We start from the raw sequence: 25,547 nt of genomic DNA on the forward strand, positions 1-25,547 counted from the left end.
GATCTAAGTGAGACCGGTCAAAGTAGCGGAGCAGGCGCAGTGAAGAAAGGTCTTATGAAATCAGGACTACGTTTCTAGAGAGTCAAATGGCAGTTTAATAGATCAACAGTTTTAGAGTTGTGTTTCTCCGCAAAATCCAAAGAAGCAATGATCCATTATCCAGAACCAACATAACACATCAAGGTAAGCAATCATTAATTTATACGTGCATAATATTACACAGGAAAAGCATGATTATTTTGGGTTACATAACAGGCGCGCCGCTGACCTCATTTTAACAATGTTTACAACCATTAAGTTTCGAGAAGGGTTTTATACGGTTTGATTATTTTTGAAAGTTTTGTGGATCTTAGACAAGATTTCTGACAAACCGGGGAAAATTGCCGTTCATTAATGCATAGGAACTGGCGACGATTTCGGCAGTTTCACCTACTTCGAGTTGACCTAATTTCGACTCTGAATTTGCAACCAGCATATTGACCTGAGACGCACTCACCAGTGTGGTTTCCCGTTCACTGCCACAGTATATGATAAATCGTTCGTTACTGAATATGAAAATTAACTGTACATTACATTACAGCAGTGTGTATTGCACTTATACGCGTTCTTTTGGGTGAAATCATTCGCGGGTATATGTAGAATTATTTATCAACGCACTGCTCTCACATGTAGAATTGACTCTGAAATTCTGTTTCATTTTTCAACCTATGAGCTTATGCCTAAACCGTTGAATTAATGGTGTAACTAGTTCAGAGATCATGATTAATACTACTGTGTAATTGTTTTGACAGTAATACATGAGTGTGCAACACGATAAAACGACGTAAACAAACAGCAGTAATTGTAACTGACAAAGGTCAAAAGTAGTTTAGGTGATTGTTCTCTGTGTACAGAAACACCTTTGCCAACCAAATATATATGTAAAATGTATATGTAATAGTAATTAATATGTAACTAATTCATATAGGAGAATTAACATACATTTTTTAAGAAACGAATGTTCATATATGTATGTATGATTTTGTCATATATTTTTAAGAAATACTTTTTGTTTCCCTTGTTTGTTTCTAAAATATTTGTAGTGAATCTTGGCTCTTTGCTGAGTGAAGACGAGGCACATAAGCTTGTTTTTAGTATGCTGTTAATTGTGCATCCTCAATAGATGTATTCTCAAGGGGCACCAAAGCAGTTCTTGAAAGTTTTCTCATATCATGTCCTGGGGAGTCTGAGTCAGACAAGCAGTACAATGTTATTTTACAATCGTGCCTTTGAACAACAGAAACATTAGTGCACTCCCTTATACCTTAAGCAGAAAGATAAAGAACTTTCTAAAATGTGTTATACAAGAATTCATAGAGAAGCCACATGGCAGTTAAAAATAATTACCTCCTTGAAGTCTGACTCAAGTAATGCAACAGCAAAAGCACCTAACTGCAGTCACAATACAAAGAATTGTATTGCTTAGTATGGTGAGAAAACAATCTGGTCTCTAGGGATGGACTGTAGTCCTTGGTTGGGTTCACAGTACGTTTGGTGTGAGTGGTAAACTTTTTTTACTTCGGCTCATTTAGATGAAGTGTTTTTTTTTTCTTTCTGTACGTGATGCCATGCTAGTACATATTCCTAGTATAGGAGAACATTCCGTGCTTTTTGTGCTCTTGATTATTAAGAACAAAGTTAATCATAATTTGAAGCCTGTATGCCTTTCTTTTTTTTTTATCATCATGCCCTCACTGCAAGAACATTGTTTTTCTTATGTGGAAGTATCCACACATCGATCTGAAAAAGGTCGGTGCAGTTGGACATAATTTTGCGTCCCTCTTGTGTCCCTCTTCTTCTGCTGTAACTGCGTGCCCGAGGATCAGTCCGGAAACTGAGGGCCGCCTCATTCAAGTCACAGATATGGCAGTACTTTGGTTTGGTCGTTATAACAATGGAAATTTTGAAGTCATTTTCTCCGTGACGAATTTCAAAGGATACTGATGTTTAGATTTCTTCCACTTATTGTCATGGAAAAACGTCTTAAAATAACTGTTGCACACGTTAAGTTTTCTTATGCTCATTTTCTAAAAGAAGAGCGTTAAGATAACGGGCACTGAGGATGAATTTGCTTTCATTCTCACTTTTTGACAAGCTTTGTTGTTTGTATTAAATTTCTTTTTTTTGTTGTGAAATATAGATATGTTTAAAAAGAAAGAAAGACTGGTTCAATATTCTTTCAACCCAAACTGTAATACAAAACAAACCGTGGCCTGAACATTGCGGTACAAACCGAACCGTGAATAGGGTGAACTGTTACGCCTCTACCAGTCTTGGTGTGTCAAATTATATAGGTGGTTTCAACCGTGCGAACTAGTCAGATGTGAGGAGCCTCCCTGAGTTCCCCTAATATGCCGCTGAAGTGCATCATGACTCCGCAAATGACCACTAGCACTATCACCAGCAGGATGGGAGCCTGGATTATGCTTTAACTCATCTAGTCTAGTTTTCTCTTTATCCACCCAAATAAGTCCCATTCAGTAGAGGGATACTTAGAGAATCAACCTGTGTGTTGTTATGTCCTGGATTATGTCAGAGGTGTTTTTTGGAGGAATCGGAAAGGTGGCTGTAGCATTGTCTGCCAACGATAGCACCTGTACAGCCTTTTACAGCCAACAGTTTATCCAGGGGACAGCCTGTTCTGTAATACTACACCTCTCATTTGCTTCATTTGGGCATTAATTTGCATCAGAGCTAGTGCCAATCAAAGATTGATTCTTGTTCAAAATGTCTGACGACAACAACGAGAACTTATCTATGTCATTGCCTACTATCTCGGTTATGCTGGGATTCCATGTGGAGGAGGTATAATTGCACTCACGCCTGCCCCAAAATAACCCAGTGCCATTATTTTCCCAAAATAGCTGGCCCATAGCAGTGCGTTTAAGTTCTGTCTTCTCTGACTGGATGTGGGTGGTGAGTGGTTCCTGGTGAAAGGTCACAGTAGGATTAAAAAAATGAACATTTAATGAAAAGAATAGCTACTTGTGGATATATGTCAGTGGAAGCTGGGTGTAGGCTGCATGTCCAACAATTATTGGCCTGCTTGACCCTGGTCACCTGCAGAAATGTAGTGCTGACATAGCTGTCATGGTAATGATAATTACTGAACCAAGGGTGTACATAGTGACACTGACATACTGACATTTACTACGATCAATACAGTTTAAGGCAGCCTCTAACAATGTCCATACATCTACTCACTCCAATAACTGCGTGTGCACACGTCCATCTGTCTTCACTTCCCACAGAGGGAAAAGATTCAATGGCTATGCTTGATGATCTTCTTGTTGGAAATGACCTTTACAGTCAGAAAGCCCGGAGTATGGCCCGTATAGAGAGAAGTTACTAGAATGTCACCCCACCAACAATGCTTTCTCACCTTCCTTAGCAATCTTATATTGGCTCGTGTGTGTCCACCAGGGCTTTCCTGAAGCAATGAGAAGGATCTGGTATGCACCCTCCCACTCGGCTGGTAGAAGCTCCTGTTGAGGTTTTAGGATGGTGGCCCACTGTCCTAGGAATAGCAACTGGCCTCCCTCCCTCTTTGGCAGGCAGCTTGGTGCCAGTAAATGTGACTGATTCCTCCAGGAAAAGATCACATTCATTCTTATCTTTGGACCAAATGGGGGTGCCATGGGCTCTTCTTGTCTGGTGGTCTAACTTCATCCCCAGTTAATTTGCACACTCTTTTGGTATGCAAGTTGAGTCCGCTCCAACGTCTGATAAAAGTCTGTCCTCTAATTCAGCTCATAAATCTGCCATTTGTTAAATTAGCACTCAAGGCTGTAAGGAAAGACTGTTAAGTTTTCCTGGTGTGACACGAGGCTTAGGAGCTGTCTCTGTTGCTCCTTCGTCAAATGTTCAAATTGTGCCATCAGGCCCTGAGCCTCCTTCTCCTTTGGCTCCATTCCAGTTGGAAAATGCCATTTTAATGCCTCATGCTCATTACGACTTCAGTCCATTCATAAAAATGATCGTCACTGCGCCTTGATCACTGTCATCCATGGTATCATCTGTTGTGCTTCCACCAGGTCCATCTAAACATTTGTTCATAATGAAGGACTTCACTTGGATCGTGACTGAAAAGACGTAGATTCTGCCGTTTGATTGCCGTTCGAACCACTCCAGCTACTCTGTTTGAGCTACTCTGATGAAATTTGTCATATTTCATCATTCTGAAGTCCATCTAAATTGCTAAATGAATTGCAAGTGTTTGGTGTGTTTAAATATAGTTGCTGACTGCTGTAACCACGCTGCTCTGCTGGACAGATCTGTTGAATCACTGTGCATTTATCATTTTATCACAGAATTTTCAGTTACTTGTGAATTTTTCCACACAGTCTGAAACCATTTCCCATTTTGCTTTAGATCTTAATGGTCAAAGGCTGACATTTCAGCAGAACATGGCCCCGAATTCCATCCACTGGTTCCGGAAGGGTCTGCGTCTCCATGACAACCCAGCCCTTCAGGAGGCTGTGCGCGGGGCCAGCACAGTTCGCTGTGTGTATTTCCTGGACCCCTGGTTTGCTGGGTCATCCAATCTTGGGGTCAACAGGTGGAGGTGAGTGTTTTTTTTCTTTTCTTTTTTTTTTTTTTTAGCTCTTTCTCTGTGTTGTGTCTTGACAGGATGTTCTAGGGATGATATGCCCAAGAATACAGGAGCTACTTTGTCAATTGAGCAGTTGGTCGGTATGTCATGCTATTAACTACCACCAAACTGTTAAATACAGCAGCAGCAGTTTGCTTTTATTGAGTTTTCTTTTCCCATCTTAGTGTATTTCAATTTTGATTCCGTCTCAGCCTCATTGGTTCTTAAAAAACGGTAAGCTTTGTATATTGTAGAAAACCAACAGAAGCTTATCTGTCAGAGTCTCATTAGTTCAAACATTGGGCAGATTTTATTCCTGAACCACAAACACATATTTTTAACTCGTGTCTCCAACCAAACAGTAGCCTTAAATAAATGCGTATGTCCTAATATTAGTTAAACATTAATGACTATTTTCCAATTGTAAAATGATCTGTTTTTGCAAAGATATTAATAACCTTTGTCGGTACACAACTAAAATATCATCTGAATGAAAAAATGTTTTTCATCTTGCCTAATCAGGTATGAGAGAATATAGCAGTACATTTGATACAATTAGGCTAATGTTTTAAGTGATATAACCAGAAATTGGGGTCAATGTTGTTAGCAAAAGGTGGATGCAAAAACCCCCAAAAAACTGGTATATTTTCATCAGCGAAGGTGCTCCTGGGAGACATCCTTCTTGCTAGTTCCAAATGCTACCATAGCATTCACAAACTCATTTCCTGATCCTGTGTCTTATCTCAAGCAACTGAACACACTGAAGTGTTTAATCATTTCCTGGCCCTTGGATAATTTATAAAATTAACGTTGTTTGGGGAACTTCATTTTACCCTTAATTCGTGAGTCATAGCAGGGGTTCAGTGTTTATTATTGGTTCTGTTACCAATGGTATACAGTATTTTCATCGCTGAGGATTTGTTTTTGATTATGTGCATTTGATTTGAGAATACGGTCTACTTTTGTCTTGCTTGTGGTCATTGACATATCTCAATTAGTCAGTCAGTTGGAAGCTGCTATGTTAGCCAGGTCTCCTGGAAAAGAGGTTTTTAAATAACTTCAAAAATACCCAACATTTAAAAAAAACATTTCAGAACCCATCAGTGAAAATTATTAGGACTGTTTAATGTAACAGGCAGTAAAGTATCTCATGGCAAAGGAGTCATGAGAAAGCCCCCACAAACATGACATTATCCTAACTCACTTGTTGATTGTTCACGATTAACCGTGTCAGAGGTAATATAGAATATAGAGGAATATAGAAATGGCTGTTTAGTAATTGAAAGTGTATACCAACCAACCAACCAAACAAACAAACAGCAGTTTTTCATAAAAAGTCTGAGGACAACCAACACAATTCAGCAGATAATGTTGCTATAATTGTTCAAACCTAATTGTGTTGAAGAGATCTTGTACTTCATTTATGTTACGTACAATAATAAGTACAGGAAGGTAACCCTTATGAGCCCTGATAAGGACTCACATTCATCAGACTTACAAAAGAACACAAGTTTTACAGAGTTATAAGGTTCAATATTCTAAGCACCAGTTAACCTATTGGAAGTGGAAAAATAATAGTACAAAGCTCTACGAAACGTCGTGGAAAGAATAATTAAACTCAGGTAGCCACTTGACCGAAAAGCTAATTTTTATCAGACGGTCGTCAGCTTGCCTTGCTCCGCAAAGTGTTTGACAACAGACAGGCAGTGGCCCAAATGGGCCACTTGTTTTGGAGTGGAAGCATAATAGCCCCCCTCTACTCTTAAGTGCTCTTCATTTTTCATCACAGCGCGAGCCGTTTATACAATGCCAAAAAAAGAGTCGTCTGCGTGAGCTCGCCCGAATGCCACGGATATGCTGACGCTGTCACGCTGATTTGGAGCGATCACATGGCTCATAAGAATCTATTTTTGAACAGAGAGTACACAAGCATGATATGATCCGACTAAATGGCCAAGTATTGCTGTTTTTTTTTCCTTTCTTTCTTTCTTTTTTTTTTTTTTTGCCAGGACGGTCGATGAATCGTGTGGAAGAAAGTAGGCCAAGTAGAAGGCTAGCAGATGCTCGGAGTAGACAGAACTCACACAGTCTGTTGATAGACAAGAGTCCAAAGCTTTACTGTGGGGTTTGGGCAGCTTTAATTGTACTCAGCTCTTGAATGGACTGTTTGAGCTTTGGCAACAATTACGTGTCTAGATTATGGGATAAAAAAAAAAAAAAAAGACATGTTTATAATTATCCACATGTCAGCCTGTGCACAATCACATTTTTTTTTTTTTTTATCAAACTTTTGTTTTACCAGACACTCTCTGGCACCTACAAACTGCAGTCAGTACTATGCAGAGACTGACTGGATCATAAATTAGTTATTTTGTGTAAGGACAGGTTGTGAATAGTAGTGCTCTCTCTCTTTTTTTTTCTTCTACTTTCTTTTTTTCTCTCAAAGCACCCATTACACCTTTCCCCCTGAGGTAAGGGAGCATAATTCAGTTGAGTCTGAATTGGTTTAGGTCCGGGAGCACAGAAATACACCTGAACTTTAGAAACAGACTGAATTTCCTCTTTGTTTGCCGAGTCTAGATGTTATTTTTCATGAGCGTCCTTTTGTAAATGAACATGAAATTTGATGATGTCCTCAACCTATCAGGCCCCCCCCCCCCCCCCCCCCAAAAACCAAAAAACTGTTTTCAAGGCTTAGGGACTGAGACAAGGATTCGAGGCCTGAAAAGTCAAGGATTCGAAGAAACAACAGTTTGGCATCCTATAGCAGGGCCTTCAGCCCTAACATAATTAAATTAAACGTTTAAAATGGGCCCCCATTTTGAACACAAACAGAAAAAACCCAAGTCTTCTTCTATTGTTCCTGAAGGTCTTTCATATCAGCAAGTTAATAGACCAGGGCATGATGAAAGTTAATCGCTACACAGATGATTAAAGGATAAAGATTTAGATAAAAGGCCTCATAGAAGACTAGAGAGGACTTTAACTGACCTACTATAGAACATCCACCTTTACCTCAGCATGTAGCAGCTAACACATAGGTACCAGTAAACAATAAGTCTGTTGGCACTACAATTATTTGATTTTTTTTTTTATGGTCTTAAAGGTATGCCTGTCAGGGTTTTCTTCATCTCTCCATGCTGATGCTCTAATTACTGAGTAACATAATGCTAGACTCTAGAAAGGAAATCTCCAGGAAAATGAAAGATGTTACTGTCTTGCAGAGCTGTTCTTGGAAAATATCTTTGCATTATTAAAGTTCCCTGGCACCCAGTGTGATTAGCTCAGTATATTAGTGTCAGTGTAATGCAATTAGATAGACTGGCATAAAGGCGTGGTTATATAAATGTATGGGTGACAGATGCTACACATAAAGTAGAGTCGAGGGAAAAAGTAGGATAAGAAAAAAACCCAAACACTTCAATACGTAACATCTTATGTGAGTTATATATAAGCAAGACAACCACCCGTACGTAATGAAATCAATATCGCTAGCGATTATGAGAAAGTAGGACATTTAGTAATTGATTTGTTACCCTAGACCTTGACTGAACATTGCTGAGAAAATCACTGGATAATAGTTTTGAACAAGACTAAGCACACACACACACACACACACACACATTCATACATATTGTAATGTACATTTTGTAATAAGCACAGACACAGACACACACACACACAAACATACAAGATAGATATAACAGTTGAACTGAGATTAAAAATCTTATTCTTTGCCTTACTCATAAGGCATAATACAATTCACTGTTGGCTGTTTTTAAAGATTTGTGTGAGATTACGCATGTTTTGGACACTAAGCCTGACGCCAACTTTGTCGCACACTTTTTCATAAATGGCTGAAAACCCGTCAAAAACCTGATCCACAGAGCAGAATGAAGAGGTGTGAATGTTGAACGTGGCCGTCTTTGTTGCCAAGTCATCTGAATGATCTTGAAGAATCATTGCTGAAAATGCTTTTTTTTTTTTTTTCTTTTTTTTCAGCCCCACGCTGAGTTCTGGGTGGTGTGTATGTTGTCATAGCCGAAAGGAGGTTACTAGGCTAATTGCATTCCCTCCACTGGTTGCGCGTCTGAGCACTAAAGATCTAGGCCAGGCCAGTTATATAAGCTATGGCGCATGACGGAGCTAGAGAAAATGTGTCTCTCACTAGCCACTGCTGGGGTCGTGTGTTTCATGATAAATAATAACACATCGGCAACATGACAAAAACAAGATGAGCAAAAAAACAGCAATCATAAAACAAATACTAACATTATTAATAATGAACCTATTGTAATCAGTAATAATACGCCTATTACCACTAATACTATGTTACTATAATTCCTTTTATTATTGTGAAAAACAAGTGAGATGATATTATAGATAAGATTGTAAAATTCTATTTGTTTTATCTATTTTTTTTTTTGCTAGACAGAACTTTCCGCTCTTGTGTACATCAGCGTCGGTTGTGGTTTCGCGTGTTAGTGTTTAAAGTGTAGTTGTTGTCATAGTGAATGTGCATGTTATGCAGCTGGTGGCTTTTCTCAGGGATAACATCTGTGTTAGCGGGTTGCAGTGCCCTTTTGGGGGTGACCATAAATTATGTCTGCGTGTAGTGGGCTAGCGGTGGATTGAAAAGACAGGGAGCTTTGCTGTCTGGTCCTAATCAGGGCTTTTGTGGCAGACAGTCTGACTTTGGATTCAGACGGATGAAGGGAACCAGAACAGTTCGACACAGGTGCAAGGTCACCCACAAACACAGACGCTAAGAACCGTAAGCCATGCGATCCAATAAAATACCTACCAGCATTCAATACAATACACAGTCATAAATTACATGCATAATTACAAAATACATCTAACATTGAGGAGGGCTATAACAGTGTCTGCTCTCAACAGCTTGCAGGAACCTGATGTGTGATGCTCAGGTTTTCTGCTCAGGTGAAAACCTCTTCAGCTGTTAAACTGAGCTTGGATCCTGCATTAGACAGGTGTCAGCAGGCAGAAATAGCTGGCTAATTCTTTGGTCTCCAGATGGGACATCGTTTAGGGACAAATGTGCATGGAAACTCAGGCATCTTTAAGCTAAGCACACAGTTTTCTAAACAGAAGCATTTGTCAAAGTGCAGTGTTTAGTTTTGAGAAATGTAGGTCAGTGTATGCTGTTTTTTTTTAATTCCGTATTCCTATTGAATGTATTCGATGTGTAACTTACATATGACTATCTGTTGCTATTTTATAAGGGATTATCGACCTCCATTTTCACTTGACTTGGGACTAAATCAATGATAACTCCTTGCAATATCTTTTAATTTAAGCCCATTTAAGCGTAAGGTTCATTTAAGCTTCAGATGCTTCTTGGCAGCAAAAATAAATGCCAATACATATAATTGTGACAGATTTCACATGGAGTAAAGAAAGTTTGGGGTTGTGAAGAACAAGTTTATTCTGTTTTCTTTTTTTAACTAATTCATTTAAAAAGGATTTGCAAATCGATATTGCCAGTCCTTGATTAAAAGGATGTTCAGAGGAGGCAAGAGACCTGAGGCCTCCTGTGAATTCATCCTGAGTTTTTTTTTTTTTTTTAAACGAGACATGCCTTTGATACAACTATAACATGACCAAAAACATCAGCCTTTAAAAGCACTCTTTGCCCATTCATCAACACGCTGCTAAAGCTTGTCCTCAGATTTAGGTCTTCAGAAACTGCTGAGCTGTTCTTGGTTGCTGCGGCAGACAGGTGTCTAAAGGCAGAAATAGACGTAGTTAATTCTTTCTTTTCCAGATGGGCCATGAATGAGGTTATCTGTGAATGGAAAAACCAAGCAGCTGGCAGCTAACAGTGCAGCTTACTAGACAGCGTGAAGCTGCAGGGCTTTGAGACTATAATGTACAGTATGTCAGTGATGCATCGGTAGCAAGCTGACTGATACACTTTATTCTCTCCAGAAGGATCAAAGGACCTCCAAAGCACCTTTTAAACTTCTTGATGTGGGGTGTGGACCCTGCTGTTAGCTGCTCGTGTGAGACGTTTGATGATCTGTCTTGCTGCATGATACCTGCTGGGATCTCCTGATGTTTGAATTCGAGATCTGCGGTGCATGACGACGGAGGTTTCTGAGTATTTTAGCGCTTCACAGATTTCATAATGTTGTCGTTTCATCATGTTTCTGGGATGTTACTCAAAAATCAGTGAGCGCCCCCCGACACATATTTCGGGGCTCTCGCCTGTCTGACATGAAAAAGGATGCTGCTGTTGAAATGATAAAAGTTAAAACGTTCGTTTTTTTTTTCTGAACTTAAGACCGACGGCCTTTAGAAAACAACTCTCCAAACTTATATTATCGTTTGTCCCAGTAATGCTGACTTTTATGCTATAGGTAGGAAGGTTTTTTGCTTTTCTTTTCTGTCAAATGTTTCACGTCAAACCTCTTCGCACTACTTTACTTCTTGTCATGTAGAATCCACCACCAACAAATTGCGATGCTTCAATGTTAGAAAGGAAACGTCACTCTTTAAGAAGAGTGTCCTCACAGGTGAACCTGTATAAACCATTCTCCTGTCCTGGAATTCCGCATCTCACAGGTGTCTAAAGGCAGAAATAGCCTGCTAATACTTTCTTTTCCAGATGGGCCTTGAATGAAAGCAAATCTGTGAATGGAAAATCAGACACCTGTGAGCAGAGTACACAGCTTGTAGCACAAAAGAGCATTAGTAAAACTGGAACAGTGTCACAAGCATCAATTTAGAGGCTGTACCACAATCTGGTGTGGTAATTCTTTGGGAAAAAAAAGGATCAGGGTGTTTCATATAGCATATTGTGGCACAGTCTGTTTAAGTGACACCTTCTGTTGGTCAGTGTTGGTATTGCATGATAGAGATATTGGTTTCACCTAATCATGATGGTGCAAAAATACATCATGGTCTTTCCAGAACATCAGTGAGTGGAGATATTTGAGAAGACATCAATTAAACTTTTCAATAAAACAAAACTTGTAAACATGGATTCCTTTTTTTTTTTTTTGTCTGTTCAGATTTCTCCTTCAGTGCCTAGACGATCTGGATGCGAATCTCCGGAAACTCAATTCCCGCCTTTTTGTAATTCGTGGGCAGCCAGCAAATGTTTTTCCTCGTCTTTTCAAGGTAAAATTCATGAACACACATGGTCATTTATTTAGCTGAGGTCATGCTTCTTCAGTCAGTCCTGATCTGTTAAGCTTTGTGTGTTAGTCATCGCCAAATGATGTTTATGTTACATTCCTGTTAACAGGAGCATCTCCACGATCATCATGGTTAACTACTAAAAAAAGTAGATGCTTTTTGGTATTATCTCTCTCACACCAGTTTGTACAGAGCCTGGAATCAGGATTGTTTTGTTTTAAAAAAAAACAAAAACAATAACAGACCAGGATAAAGAGAACAGAAATACCATCCAGCTTTATAAGTAGCTCTATTACTTGGACCTCACAAATTGCTGCTGGCAGCGTTTTAATATATTACATATAACTAAATGAATATGCTTTTCTGAATAAGTGTTTGACTTAATGAAAACACTGACACTGGAATACTTGCATCATTTTTAAGGAAGGCATTTATTATGTCTGTGTAATAGTATGCTCAACCTTTAAATAGCTTGATAAGTTGATTATAATGCAGCTTTGCTTATGCACTTCATTTAAAGGCAGATGAAGGAAATGTTCAGCAGGAAACTAAATATCTCTGAGCTACATCTATAATCCAGTTAACTTTTGTGACACAGGGTAATCATTCTTAAATTCTTACCTATCTTGTTCTTTTCCTTCAGGAATGGGATATATCGCGGTTAACCTTTGAATATGACACGGAACCGTTTGGAAAAGAGCGAGATGCTGCCATTAAAAAACTCGCAATGGAGGCAGGAGTTGAAGTCATTGTTAAGACTTCACACACTCTGTATGATCTAGACAAGTAAGAGCTACATCTGCCTTAAGTACTCTAGAGTGAAACAGCAATCATTCATATTCAATATTCAGTGTTTCCAATGGCTTAGAGCCAGTTTGCATGGGGCAGTTATCAATCTTAATTTCAGAAAAAGTCCTCCCAATTTATTAATGAGCAAAGTTGCATTCTCATGCTCTTTTCAGCCAAGATGTGTATTGTCATAACACGCTTTGGAGCAAGATAATTACAAATTGCAATTACAGTGGGAAATATGATTGATATGATGGAAATTGAACAAGCATTTTAATTCAGGCCTATTTTCTCAATATGTCTGCTAATGCAAATATTCAAGGTTGCTCTGTTTATCTCAGATGAATATACTTGTATATTCCCACAGGATAATTGAAATGAATGGTGGTCAGCCTCCCCTCACGTACAAACGTTTCCAGACTCTGATTAGTCGTATGGATCCTCCGGAGATGCCTGTCGAGACTCTGTCCCATGTTGTCATGGGAAAGTGTGTCACCCCCATCTCTGAGGACCATGGGGATAAGTATGGGGTACCCTCCCTTGAGGAGCTCGGTGAGTTGTGCAGAATTTTTGTATCTTTGCAGATCACCCCCACCCCCGCCTGTCATGACTCCTTTGATTTTGGAGAATTTGTAAATTTAACATTAATATAAGGAACATTCATTTATGGATTGTATTCCATGTTATTGCCTCACATGATAATTGTCGCAGTTATTCTTCCGTATTAAAACAGCGTCGTATGAACGATTTTTCGTGAGCTCTCATAAACCAAACAGCAGCTTTGGTACTTGATGAATTTACATGTTGACAACAGTCCAGAATGTTCATGCATCAGCATGCTTGGGCAATGGTTCTTTAACCTGTACATGCTTTTCCTTTGCAGGATTTGACACAGAGGGTTTACCTACAGCTGTCTGGCCAGGGGGAGAAACGGAGGCATTAACGCGGATTGAACGCCACTTAGAGAGAAAGGTGAGCTAACACACACATACACAGTACATGTAGCTCAGAGGAGAACGTTTTTTTCATTGAGTTTGAATGCTCTGTCAAAAACAAAAAAGTCCTGTGGAATACTTACGTAAGTCTTTTTATAAACCTTGTTTTGCTGGTATAAGTCTTCATACTGAAGAATTGAACGTAATTCATTCTGAAGAGTTCATATCGAAGATGGTAACAAGACAAAACTGATCTCATTCATGATTGAAACAATATGGAGACTTTAACTCAAGCATGACCCCATGCTCACACTTTAAACGAATAAACAGCATTAAAATGCATTTAATTGCAATGCCAACCATGCGTGTAGTCTCCAGACTTAACCATTGGAGGGCAGCACTTCTAAGCTCTGGTCCGTGGCACTTAATTGATTGCACATTTTCACTTTCAGTCCAGCACTACCACATCTGTACCAATGTCGTCAACAGAATCTGTATTTTTAATTTCAGCAGACTTGTTGCTTTAGCTCAAAATATTGACTATTATTCCGTTCCAGCTCTGGAAAAAAGTTCTGACTTGTTTTTCAACAGAGAGAAATTAAAACCCACACAAAACTAAATATTGAGGTCAGTGCTGTGCCAAATAACAGTCTCTCTCTTTCCTTGTGTGTTCCTTAGGCTTGGGTAGCCAACTTTGAGAGACCCAGGATGAATGCCAACTCACTGCTTGCCAGTCCTACTGGTCTGAGCCCCTATCTGCGATTTGGCTGCCTCTCCTGTCGCCTCTTCTATTTTAGACTCACAGATCTCTACAGGAAGGTAGGTCACAGCCTCATCAGCATGGTTTTCTATGCTCTGCATTCTGGTCTAAAAATTCCCAGTGCGCCGAAGCTGCTCCCCTCTATAAATGTCGAGCTATCTTTGAGCTGAATATATCTCTTTCAGGGTTTCTTTCTTTTGATATATCTGAACTTTCATTTCTTTTCTTTTTTTTTTTCCCTCTCCCAGGTGAAGAAGAACAGTTCCCCGCCCCTTTCTCTCTACGGACAGCTACTGTGGCGGGAATTTTTCTACACAGCTGCCACCACCAACCCGCGTTTCGACAAGATGGAGGGCAATCCCATCTGTGTGCGCATCCCGTGGGACAGGAACCCTGAGGCCCTGGCTAAATGGGCCGAGGCGAAGACGGGGTTCCCCTGGATCGATGCCATCATGACCCAGTTAAGGCAAGAGGGCTGGATCCACCACCTAGCTCGCCATGCGGTGGCCTGCTTTCTGACCCGCGGAGACCTGTGGATCAGCTGGGAGGAGGGCATGAAGGTACACTGGAGATACATGTTGCATTCCGTGCTGAAAGATTTTATGGTATAGAACCGAGGTTCTTAACTCCAGTCATGGTGAACCACCTAGATCAAGAAATCAAAGGGTTCAGTGATCAGTAGATCTTGTGAATCGTATGTTGTAGCGTACAGTGGAAATGTGTTGTGGAGTTCCAGGATTATAGGATTAGACTAGAGAATCACAGGTTTAACATATTAGCAAGACTATAATTGAACCTGAGCATCCTCCTGATGCTTATCTTGCAGATATTATAAATTCAAAAGGGTTTGGGTGTAGAATTCCCCTTATATCAGCCATTGTCACAATAAGAATAAAAAGCCTGTATAAAAAGAAGGTTTTTATGTCAGCTGTGCTTTGCAGGCTCAGTAATGTTACAGTAACTGTGATTGGCATTTGCTGTAGTATTATGGTATCTGCAATTGGCAGGTGTGGTGCTAGCTAGCTGTTGGCGCTGGCGTGTTGGCGCTTACAGCCCTGTAATGTGATTGGCAGGTTCAGTAGCCTTGTGTATTTGGCCTGCCACAATTCTGTGATAATAACTGTGAATTGGTAGGTGTTCGAGGAGCTGCTGTTGGATGCAGACTGGAGCGTGAACGCAGGCAGTTGGATGTGGTTGTCCTGCAGTTCCTTCTTTCAGCAGTTCTTCCACTGCTACTGCCCCGTGGGTTTCGGTCGGCGTACTGACCCAAATGGGGATTTTATCAGGTTGGTATCTCGGTATCAAACGCTCACTCCAAAACTAATTGACTATGCTACATACATCCACAGAGAAAATCTCCTGAGACAGATAACCTCAGAGTAGAATAATTAACAGGTTACAGTATTCAAGGAGGCATGTAGAAGGGCTGTCACTCTTGTACGCCTATAGAACATTGCCTTTCCCATCGTACCAGTACAAAAGGCTATCATCCGTATACACTTTTTTCTTCATTTCGGCTGATTTCGCATCTGAATTCACAACAGATTTGAACTGATTTAAATGCGAAACTACAGCAGGTAGAGGCATCATTCATGATATCAGCACTGAGGTAACTAGAAAACTACCAAGTCAACAGAGTTGAAGCAGGGAAGACAAATAGCTGAAGTCGAAGAACAGTAAGGGGAAGGAAGGATAGATAGGGTAGGCACACCTTCTTTCCCCCCCACACAGGAGATGAACTGTTCCTGAGGGAAAAAGGGAAAGAGAGGAGCTGGGACATTCACAATTTGGGGGTAAGTGCAGTTCCAACACACTGCAGTCAGGGACTCCAGGCCTGTGGTAGTTAATTTGTGTCGAAACCTCTCAGTGAGGGAGCAGATTTATCCCATATATAAATAAGTAATAAGGAAATCCATATTCTAACTAGCATGCAGCTTGACTATTTTATTGGATCTGTTTGATCATAGCCAGTTTGAGAATGAAGAATCCCATGAAGGATCCTACATCGCTTAGTTATTTGAATATTAAGACTGTGTGGTCGCGTCTTCTGTTGTTTTGAAGCTACTGATAAATCCCTTAGTGTGTGGTTCGAATTTTGTTTTGGTCCTGTCTGTCAAAAAAAAGGATAGCTATTTTTTTTTAGCTTTAACAACAACAGCAACAAAAAAAGTAAGTCTTGTGATGTATGCTTGTGGTATTTTCCTGGATTGAGTGAAAAGTTCAACTTTCCCCTCACCCCTTTGTAAATTGTGGTTGATTGCTTTTAAGACAAAAGCCATTCTTAGCCAAAGCATTTGGAAGCCTGTTAACTGTGAATCTGATTGAAGCTTGATGCTTTATCATGGCGTAATGCAGTAGTCTGTTCTTTAGCTCGGTGGCGTCTCGTTTCATCAAAAGGGATTTTAACCGCTTGGTAAGGAACTGCTAAAGCCTGGCATGCATTTAATGCATAGAGCACGACAATGCATTTCCCAGAGGGCATGATGGGAAGTGGAGTCCAAAGCCCGTGTACCATGATTTATTCAGGCTTTAGGCGACTCTTCTTGATCAGACTCTTTTTGAAATGTTTAGTGGTACTCAAGGTGTTAAATGCAGCCCTGTCTGTTCAAGAGAACAACCCAGTGCTTGAACTGACCTGAATGACTACCTTGATGAACTTGTCAATGTTCTGATCAGATTTATCATGAGATGAACTGAAGTGAACTGAGGTGAACTCATGTGAGTGACATCCGCAGGCTCTCTGCCTGAAAGAAACTCTTGACCTCCACATGCCTCTCTTCGAGCATTCTGAAGCAGTCGTATCAAGTCCTAGTTTTCAGTGTTCCATCATTTTTTTGTTATCCCTCAACTCTTGTACAGGCAGGTTGTGAATATTCCTGGCGAAAGGGTTGCAGTCCCTTTTGGTAAAACGAGGGGGCCGCCTAGCAGCAGAGAGCAGATTATTGCGTTTCTCGTTTGGCGGTTAGCAGGTTTCTTTGCCTTGGCTTGGGATCACTGTCGTCTCAAAAGCGATCAGTGGCAGTCTAAGGGGCAGGGAGTGAACCTGAACCTCTTACTCAGCCCTTATTTTCGAATGGTGGATAAACGTTGTTTGGAGGGGTTGGGGGGGGGGGGGTGGTGAGGGTTGGGCAGTTATGTAAGCTTTTGGGATCGTGGGTTTTGGGGCGGGTTTTTGGGGGTTCGGGTGGGGGCTAGGGGTGGGGTCAATGCTTCTGCTTTCTAATGCGTGTTGCAGTAGGAATCTCCGTAGTGTCTCAGCACAGGCAGGACCTGTGGGTTTAAACCGCGTCCATCTCCAGGCCCCATGGCGACACCAGCAACCTCTCTCCGGGCTCTGGTAAGGTGGACCACGTAGGTATGTAGCCCTCAACTGTCCCGGGGATTTGCGAGAAGAAGAATCGTCCACAAACACATTCAGGAGCCGGGTTCTCACGGGGGCTCCTCAGCCATTGTCACCATTGCGAATGGATGTAATATTGATAAAGCCTTTCCTTCAGGGATGGTCCCTGTGACTTAGTTATCTTGTCTCACCCTTTGCTTTGTACCATATTGGCAAGAGACAGAACCAGTATGTCAGCAAATGGGAATATATCATAGACCTTCGCTGACTATCGTAGTCTTGGTCTGGTTTCATTGGTTTTTCATACTTCTGTGATACAGAGTAAATGTCTCTCCTCTGGCTTGTGAGTCAAACATAGTACAAGCAAAAAATACTGTACAAACAGCACGTTTCTTGAATTATTTAGCTGGCCTCCCTGAACTTCAGTGGGTAAACTCTGCTGTATCAATGTCTACTATATCAGAGCTCCCATATGTAGTTTCTATAGAGCCATAATAAGTGTCTTAATCCCCAGCTGTTAGCATTTTGCAAATACATATAAAAAGAATTTAATACAGAAAGCAGATTTTCAAAACACACAGAAGTCTGATATATTTGAGTTTTGCTGAGGATCTGTCCTCACTGGTTAACTTTGAAACCCATGATTGTTATTATTTTTGTTTTATTCAAAACAAAGCCCATGAGAGTTTCTTTTTCCAAATAAAAAGCTGAATGTCACTCCTACAAGGAGCTGAAGAAACTCATATTTAGAGGATATTAAGACCTCTGTACCATGGGCTGGCTATGCTAATCCCTCCTGTTTGAGCCTCTGTCTCTCTCCACACCAACCACATTCGGCCTCTCTTGTATCTATGATGAGACTCTGCGGTTTAATCTCTCCTTGTACTTCCAGACGATATTTACCTGTTCTCCGAGGTTTCCCCGCCAAGTACATCTACGACCCGTGGAACGCTCCGGAAAGTGTGCAGGCCGCCGCCAAGTGCGTCATCGGTGTCCATTACCCCAAACCCATGGTGAACCATGCCGAAGCCAGCCGCTTGAACATCGAGAGAATGAAGCAGATCTACCAGCAGTTGTCCCGCTACAGGGGCTTAGGTAAGACATTTACTTCGCTTTTAACTGCAAGCTCACGAAGTGATTTACCATACAATCTGCGGTCAGAGATTGCTTTGTGCCTAAACATTGTTCATCCTCACTTCCTTTGTTGGACAAATCTGAATTTTAATGAGATGGTGCACAATAAGGATGGAAGCGAATCAATGGCAATGCTTAGATGTGTCAGATTTGGGCTCTGTTTGCGTAGAAAGTCCATGGCAATGTTATAGTGCGTGAGAACACTGGAATCTGTTTGTGAAGTGTTTTGGTTCTCTTAGGATTACTGGCGTCTGTACCCTCCACGCACAATGGGAATGGGAACGGGACCATCATGGCCTACTCGCCAGGAGAGCAGCAAACAGGGACCAATGCTGCAACAAGTGAGAACACAATACATTTAATCCATAAATTCAGACATTTACTCTGTATCTACATACTGTATTTACATTAGACTACAGGAACATATTTGCTTGGTGGCTCGAGGATGTGTCCTCTTTCATGTTTGTTAGCAAAACGTCAAGTGTTAGAATTGTGAAAATACAATTTGGCATATATACACTGACGCCAGATAATGCCTTTGCACAAGATCCACTTTGGCATTCAAAATGCATTAAAATGGTTATTGAGGAGCATAAAGTAAAGCTGGTTTATCCATGTATTTTTGTTGGAATTGGTGTAGCCCGCAGCACTGTGAAAGAGTTCTGTTGTTTAAATGTCCAGAACGTATTCTAATGAAATGCTGTCCTGTAAACAGCACCACCAGTGTCTGGAAGTTCTGTTGCCAGCGGTAACAGAACTGGAAGTATTCTGCTGAATTTCGACAGTGAGGAGCATCAAGGACCAAGTGGGCTTCAACAACAACAACTTGGTGAGTATGCCAATGTACTAGTTAAGACAGACAGAACATCAGTGGTGTACGTGGATACTCCTTCCTAGAGAAAATACTGCTTGTATATATCTATATCTACATATTTATATCTGTATCTATCTATCTATCTATCTATCTATCTATCTATCTATCTATCTATCTATCTATTGCATATATTAGTGTGTCAGTGCAGACCTTTTGCGGACAAACTCCCAGGGCACTTTGGAGACTGACAAAATAAAAAAGTAGATTTAGAAAAAACCTAATTACTCTGTGTTTCGGATGCCTGTGGTTTCTGACCGTTACAGTTGTTAATTTCCCTCGTTGTGAATTCAGAATACCATCTTAAAATTGATCAAAGATCTGTCTTCCTTTTTCTTAGGCTACCAAAACATGCCAGACTCAAGTCAAGTCATCAACGGCAGCCGACTCTACCAGTCCAGCATCCCACACGATTTCACCGTCCCCCAGCTTCCGGGTAATTGGCTTTTTTTTTTTCTTTTTTTTTTTACTTTTTCTTTTTTTTCTTAACTTACGCTGAAAGAGATTGCGGTTAACATCATTCAAACCCTCTGTAAATTTCAAAGGATATTTAATATGTCTATGCGGGTTTGAGTTGTAATGCTGTTCTTTGGTTCCAGGCTGTCTGCTTCACACTGGTGGAAGTGTAACAGGTAAGAGGGAAAGAGAGCTGGACCCAGACAGCGAAGAGGAGGAGACACTTTCCACATCGCACAAGCTGCAAAGACAGATTGCAGAGGTGGGTACTGAATATGTCATATATTTGACATATACTTCATATGCAAAGCATATTAGTATTGATTACTTCAAACTGATACTGAATATATCAAAGTGGTACTGTTCATATGAGATTCTTCGTGCATTACAAGGAGACGGCGTGATTATTAAAATAAATAATGTTATTTATTTTGAAGATTTGATATGTACGTATATCCTAATATGAAAACTGAATGATATTTAACCATATTATTTACTGTTGGTATTGTTTGTGTTCTATTTGATTTTTAAAAATAATGTATATGATTTCCAGAAGAGCTAGAGGGACATATCATCTGAGATCTACAAAAACAGCCAAACACCACCAACAGAGCAGAGCATATAGAGGATCTACCTAAATCCTTGTTGGGAAAAACAGTCTCTCCTTTTATCATCTCTTAGGGAAGAATGGGCATTTGGGCATGTAGAATGTGTCTTGTGTTTTTTTGTTTTTTTTTGCGTTGTTTTTGTTTTGGAAACCGGAATAGAAGGTGAAAATGTGAATGACGCTTTTATTACTGAAGTGGATTCTAAGCGTAACCGGAGGTAAACAGTTCAAAACAACACGACTTGAACACGAAAACGCGCGTGAACTATTAGTCCTTTTCCTCCCTCAAATCCACTTAGAAGACTCAAGCTCTTGCCTTGAATTTTGACGGCTGAACTTTTTCACGACCGTAGACTAAAAGCGAATACCGTTCTCTTTTGAGATGTATAGTCGGCATTTAGCGGCTTACGGATATTTAAATATTTTTCCGAGGAGGGTGAAACTATCTCTTCCATTTTAACACTTGGAGAGACACACACACAATCTGAGGTCAGGAAGATTTGCTGTTTATGTGAACAAAGACGAGCACGTACTCTCTTTCATAACCACCAGCAGCAGCAGCCTACTGTTTGACCCCACACAGAAACAACCATCACCACCACCAAGTCCTTTTATATGGTTACCGTAACCTGAATTTGACTTTTTAAATGAGGTAATATTTCACAGAAACAATTTGTAACCTGTGCTCGTTTTTGTACATAAAACAGGAAAAAAAAAAAAAAAAATGTGACGCGGTTATATTTTATATATTCTTACTTTATATTCTGCTTTTTGTTTTTCCCACTGTTCCGGATCATTTGTGTATGAGTTCCAAAGGTGAAGAAACGTTGTATATTTAGCCGTCCATAAAATGTAATGTAAATACGAAAAACTTCTTGATTCTCAAACTAAAAAGCTGTAGGGTTAAGGCTTCGCTTATTCTTGGATCTTTTTTTTTTTTTTTCTTTTTTGTGATAAGGATTTTTTTTTGTTTTTTTGTGATTTAGAAATCAAAGATTGATGTTAGCTTTAGGATTGGTACTTTTTATCTCGTCAAGTAGTAACTTTAGAAAGTTTGCCTTTTGTAAAACACCTCAAAGAAAATCAACAGGACTTTTCTACAACCAGGTTATTCTTTGAAGACACTTTTTTTTTTTTTCAAACAAATACACTTCGATGTTTTTATTTAGCTGCAGTACTTCACAGAAGTACAAAAAGGATTGATCTTGCTAGTACAGTGCACTGGAATACACCAGAGCCATGCTCAACCTTGCGATTTTTCCACAGTCATGCTAGACCAAAACTTTGACTAAAGTCTTAAGAGCTAATCTGTCAACACCTCATCCTGGATAGTGTTAATTCGCCGTTTTCTCGAGGCCAGTACATTGTTTATGGATATGTCAAACAGCCAGAGAAGAAAGCATTTTCCCCAGTGCAGTGCAGTTCAAACATCATGAGGTGTAGCATGGCCCGGCGGTGAACATATCCCTACATTAATAGGTAGTCGGGTATCTGTCCATAAAACCACACTACAAACTGTGCTAATATTTTCTTCTTTGTGAGTAACTATTCTAGATGTTTACACAGTAATCGTGGTGAATTTGTGAAGTTGTTTCATTATTGACTCTATTACATCATCTAGCTGTTGAAAAAATGTTCAGTACAAAAGTCCATCATTTTTCCAGCAATCTTTTAGACCAAAAGCACATTTAAATCTCATTAAACGTGTTCCAAGGATCATCAACGGGGTCATAGCCATCAAGAAAACCAGAGAAGAAATGCAAATTCCAAAAAGTAACAGTAATTAACAAAAGTAACAAAGGCACAAGGCTGAAACTAAATAAGCTGGCCTTACTGTGGAAAAAAATGGCTCCTGTGATCAGTGGAAAAGGAATGATAAAAGTCATTGTCCCTTATTATATGTAAAAATGTTTTCTTTTAATTGGTTTTATCAAAAGAATTTTTTTTTTCATAATATGTTTTGTGTGTGTCTATCAAGACAATTTTCCATCACTGTACTTTCATAAATGTGAAATTCAGATGGACTCGGTGTACCTCAGTATAAATGCACGGACACGTAAGGCAACTACTTTTTTTTCTCTCTCTTTTTTTTTTTTTTAAACAAAGATCACCAGCACCCATCCAAAATCAGCTTTAGCCCTCGGCTTCACTTAAGTTTTCAAGCAGCGCGCCAGCTAGTGACCTTAAATCGCAAATAGTATCTGATTTACTGTAGAATGAAATGACAGCTTGTTATTCAATGTCGTGAGCGGAGACATTCCAAATTAGGTAGAGTTTTGTCATCTTTTAAAAATCTCTGACCCTGCTCCTTGTGCGTGACTGTCGCAGTCATTCGTTTATATATTTATTTATTTGATTTATTGGAGTATTCGACTCAAGAGCACCGCATTCTCCTCTAGAATGTACCTTCTACGATCAGTTTTCCACGAGCCACCTTTTTTCTCTCGACATAGCATTCAAACAGTATTTATTCTGTTTGTTGCTCGAATTCCATGTTCAGTCTGTGTTATGCGCTAGTGTTTTGATAAGGCAAGGGTTAAAGGTGAAGTAAGGTAACCGAGAAGAACTTTCTAGAATGTTCTTGGCGTATCTCCTCAGGGATGAAGATTTACCATCGCAATCGTAAGTTAGACCTCAGAAAAAAAAAAGCTTTACACCTCAAAACCGTTGTCTCTCTAAGACGAGCATTTTCACCATTCTTTCCTCTACGTTAATTTTATTTTATTTTGTTGTATTTTTTTTTTTATTTTGTTGTATTTTCTTTTATTAACAGACAAAACGAGAAACTTAGATCAAATACAACAGCAGCGATCAATAAACAATGAGGAGAACTTGAAACAGTTTGACATTAAAATCTTACTTCTTATACTCAATAAATGTATATATTAAGATACATATTAATAATATGGAGCTCAGTCATATTTCTCATTCACTTTGCATTTTATCTAAGTTCATTTAAGTATACAAAATTAAAATGTTCCATCCTCAAATACATTTGAGTATTAGAACCAACACAGTGCTCTACAAGTCTTTGTAACTGGATTTTGTTTGTTTGTACGTTTGTTTAATAATGAGATAAAAGAATGGTTAAAATACTGTTTTACAGACAAGGCTCCAAATACAGTTTACAGTTTATAACTTTACACCAGTGAACCACCATTACCCGCATACCTTTAAAATGTACAGTTTTGTTTTTTCAGTAACCATAAATGGTTAAAAAATTAGGTTATATACAAAACTCCAAGATTTAAGTTTACAGTGCTGCAACGGAATGCCTGTCAGCTCCGTTACCTATAACTACATCCTCTACAGAAGTGTTTAGATTCCCCTTTGGCTGCAGCTTTGGTACTGAAGTTAGCCACAGATACAGCATCAGCGTACCATGCTATCTACATGTCATAATAGTCCATAACTTTCCTACAGGGACAGGAACTTTTTGGTATTTAAGATGGGTTTAATCAAAACGAGGAGAGGGTGACATCATTGTTGAATGTTTTGATTTTTGAACTTGATTTTGAGAGATTTCACTGCTTTTTGACTCTGCTGTAGTAGTTAATTGTTTTGGTCACAGCAAAGAAATGAACCATCTTTTTTCTTTCTTTCTTTTTTGAAGGATCTTCTTTTCTCTCTCCATGAAATAAATGTTTGATAAATGTATACACCCTCTTCTCCTTCCAGTCAGTAAACCGGTGTATTTGTGTGTTATTGAGTTGATGACTAAAATAAATGGTTGAAACCTGTTTGCATTTCAGTTTTCTTCTTGATCTGTGAAACCTTTTCAATCAGACTTACGTAGAAACAAGCAGCTGAAATGGAATTGTTTTTTTTCATAAACCTTTGGAATAATGCTGATGAAATACTGAAATATTGAAATACTGATAAAACTCATATAATAGTGTAGTTTTGATGACTACATAAGTGTAAAACACTGAAAAAAAAGTGGTCTCTAGAGGGCGCTGTTGCACTTTTGTTCTTTGTTTTTTCTCACCACACAGTCAAACTAATGAAGGCCGCGTGATGTCCGTTTTTTTTCCCTCTGGTTAAATGTGATAGTTGTAGAATTCTTGTGTTGTACAGTTTTATACTGAGTACTATCTTTTGCAATATTTAACCAGTGATTTAAAAAAAACCAAACAATTCAGTAGGAAACCTTTCTCTCCAAGCAAGACAAATTACTTTTGTAATAAGACAAAATACTTTTTGACTGCAAGTAGAAAATAAAACGTGTTAGGGAGCAAGAGATATATTGTTGCAAAAATACCACAGTGACAGCTTATTGCGAAACAGTAAATTTGATTTGGCATGAAGTTGTGATCCTGGCCTACCTCATAGCATAAACATTTGTCAGTTTGTCAGGCAGCCCTTAAGTTTTCTCTCTGAAGAAAACCATTAGTTGTTTTGCAGTTCTTTGGGTAAGAACTAAGTACAAACCAAAACATATTGGTTTCTTTGAGGAGGTGCTCTAATGAGGAAAAACGAATTGGATTGAATGGTTGTGAGGCTCTTCGAGAGGGAGGTTTGGACGGTATAGAAATGTATAGCTGTAGCACTGAAAAGCCGAAAAAGAAGTTAAACTGTTTCCCCACTTTTTTTTTATCCACACCCTTCCTCTGAGCACCAGTGCTTGTTCAGTCATGATGAGCGCTGAATACAAAGGGGTTGTGACAACAAATAAAGTGGAAAGCCTTTTTTTTTTCTTTTTTCGCTACTGGCATCATGACTTGGTGAACCACTGTGGAATACATCAGAGTTTCCTGTTCCGTGAGAACAAGGTGGTCCAAGCTTCTGTGTGATTGGACCATTCGTGCCCAGGACCTAACCTTAGAGCCTTGTCTGCTTGGTAGTGTACTCTTTTTTTTTTTTT

The 25,547-nt window shown here is 39.5% G+C and overlaps 1 protein-coding gene across 1 annotated transcript; it reads left to right on the plus strand.

Annotated features, from left to right (window-relative positions):
- The first annotated feature begins 60 nt into the window (after positions 1-60).
- Positions 61-24,423, plus strand: cry3a (cryptochrome circadian regulator 3a). The gene is made up of 15 exons (XM_030784968.1): positions 61-183; positions 4,411-4,603; positions 11,665-11,773; positions 12,435-12,577; positions 12,948-13,132; positions 13,464-13,552; positions 14,194-14,334; positions 14,524-14,835; positions 15,410-15,561; positions 18,508-18,710; positions 18,989-19,090; positions 19,465-19,578; positions 19,961-20,056; positions 20,220-20,338; positions 20,630-24,423. The coding sequence occupies exons 2-15, from the start codon at positions 4,446-4,448 to the stop codon at positions 20,636-20,638; spliced, it is 1,932 nt and encodes a 643-aa protein (XP_030640828.1). The 5' UTR covers positions 61-183; positions 4,411-4,445; the 3' UTR covers positions 20,639-24,423.
- The last annotated feature ends 1,124 nt before the right edge of the window (positions 24,424-25,547 follow it).

This window comes from Chanos chanos, chromosome 9 (assembly GCF_902362185.1).
Source record: "Chanos chanos chromosome 9, fChaCha1.1, whole genome shotgun sequence".
In the NCBI taxonomy this organism is placed as follows: Eukaryota; Metazoa; Chordata; class Actinopteri; order Gonorynchiformes; family Chanidae; genus Chanos; species Chanos chanos.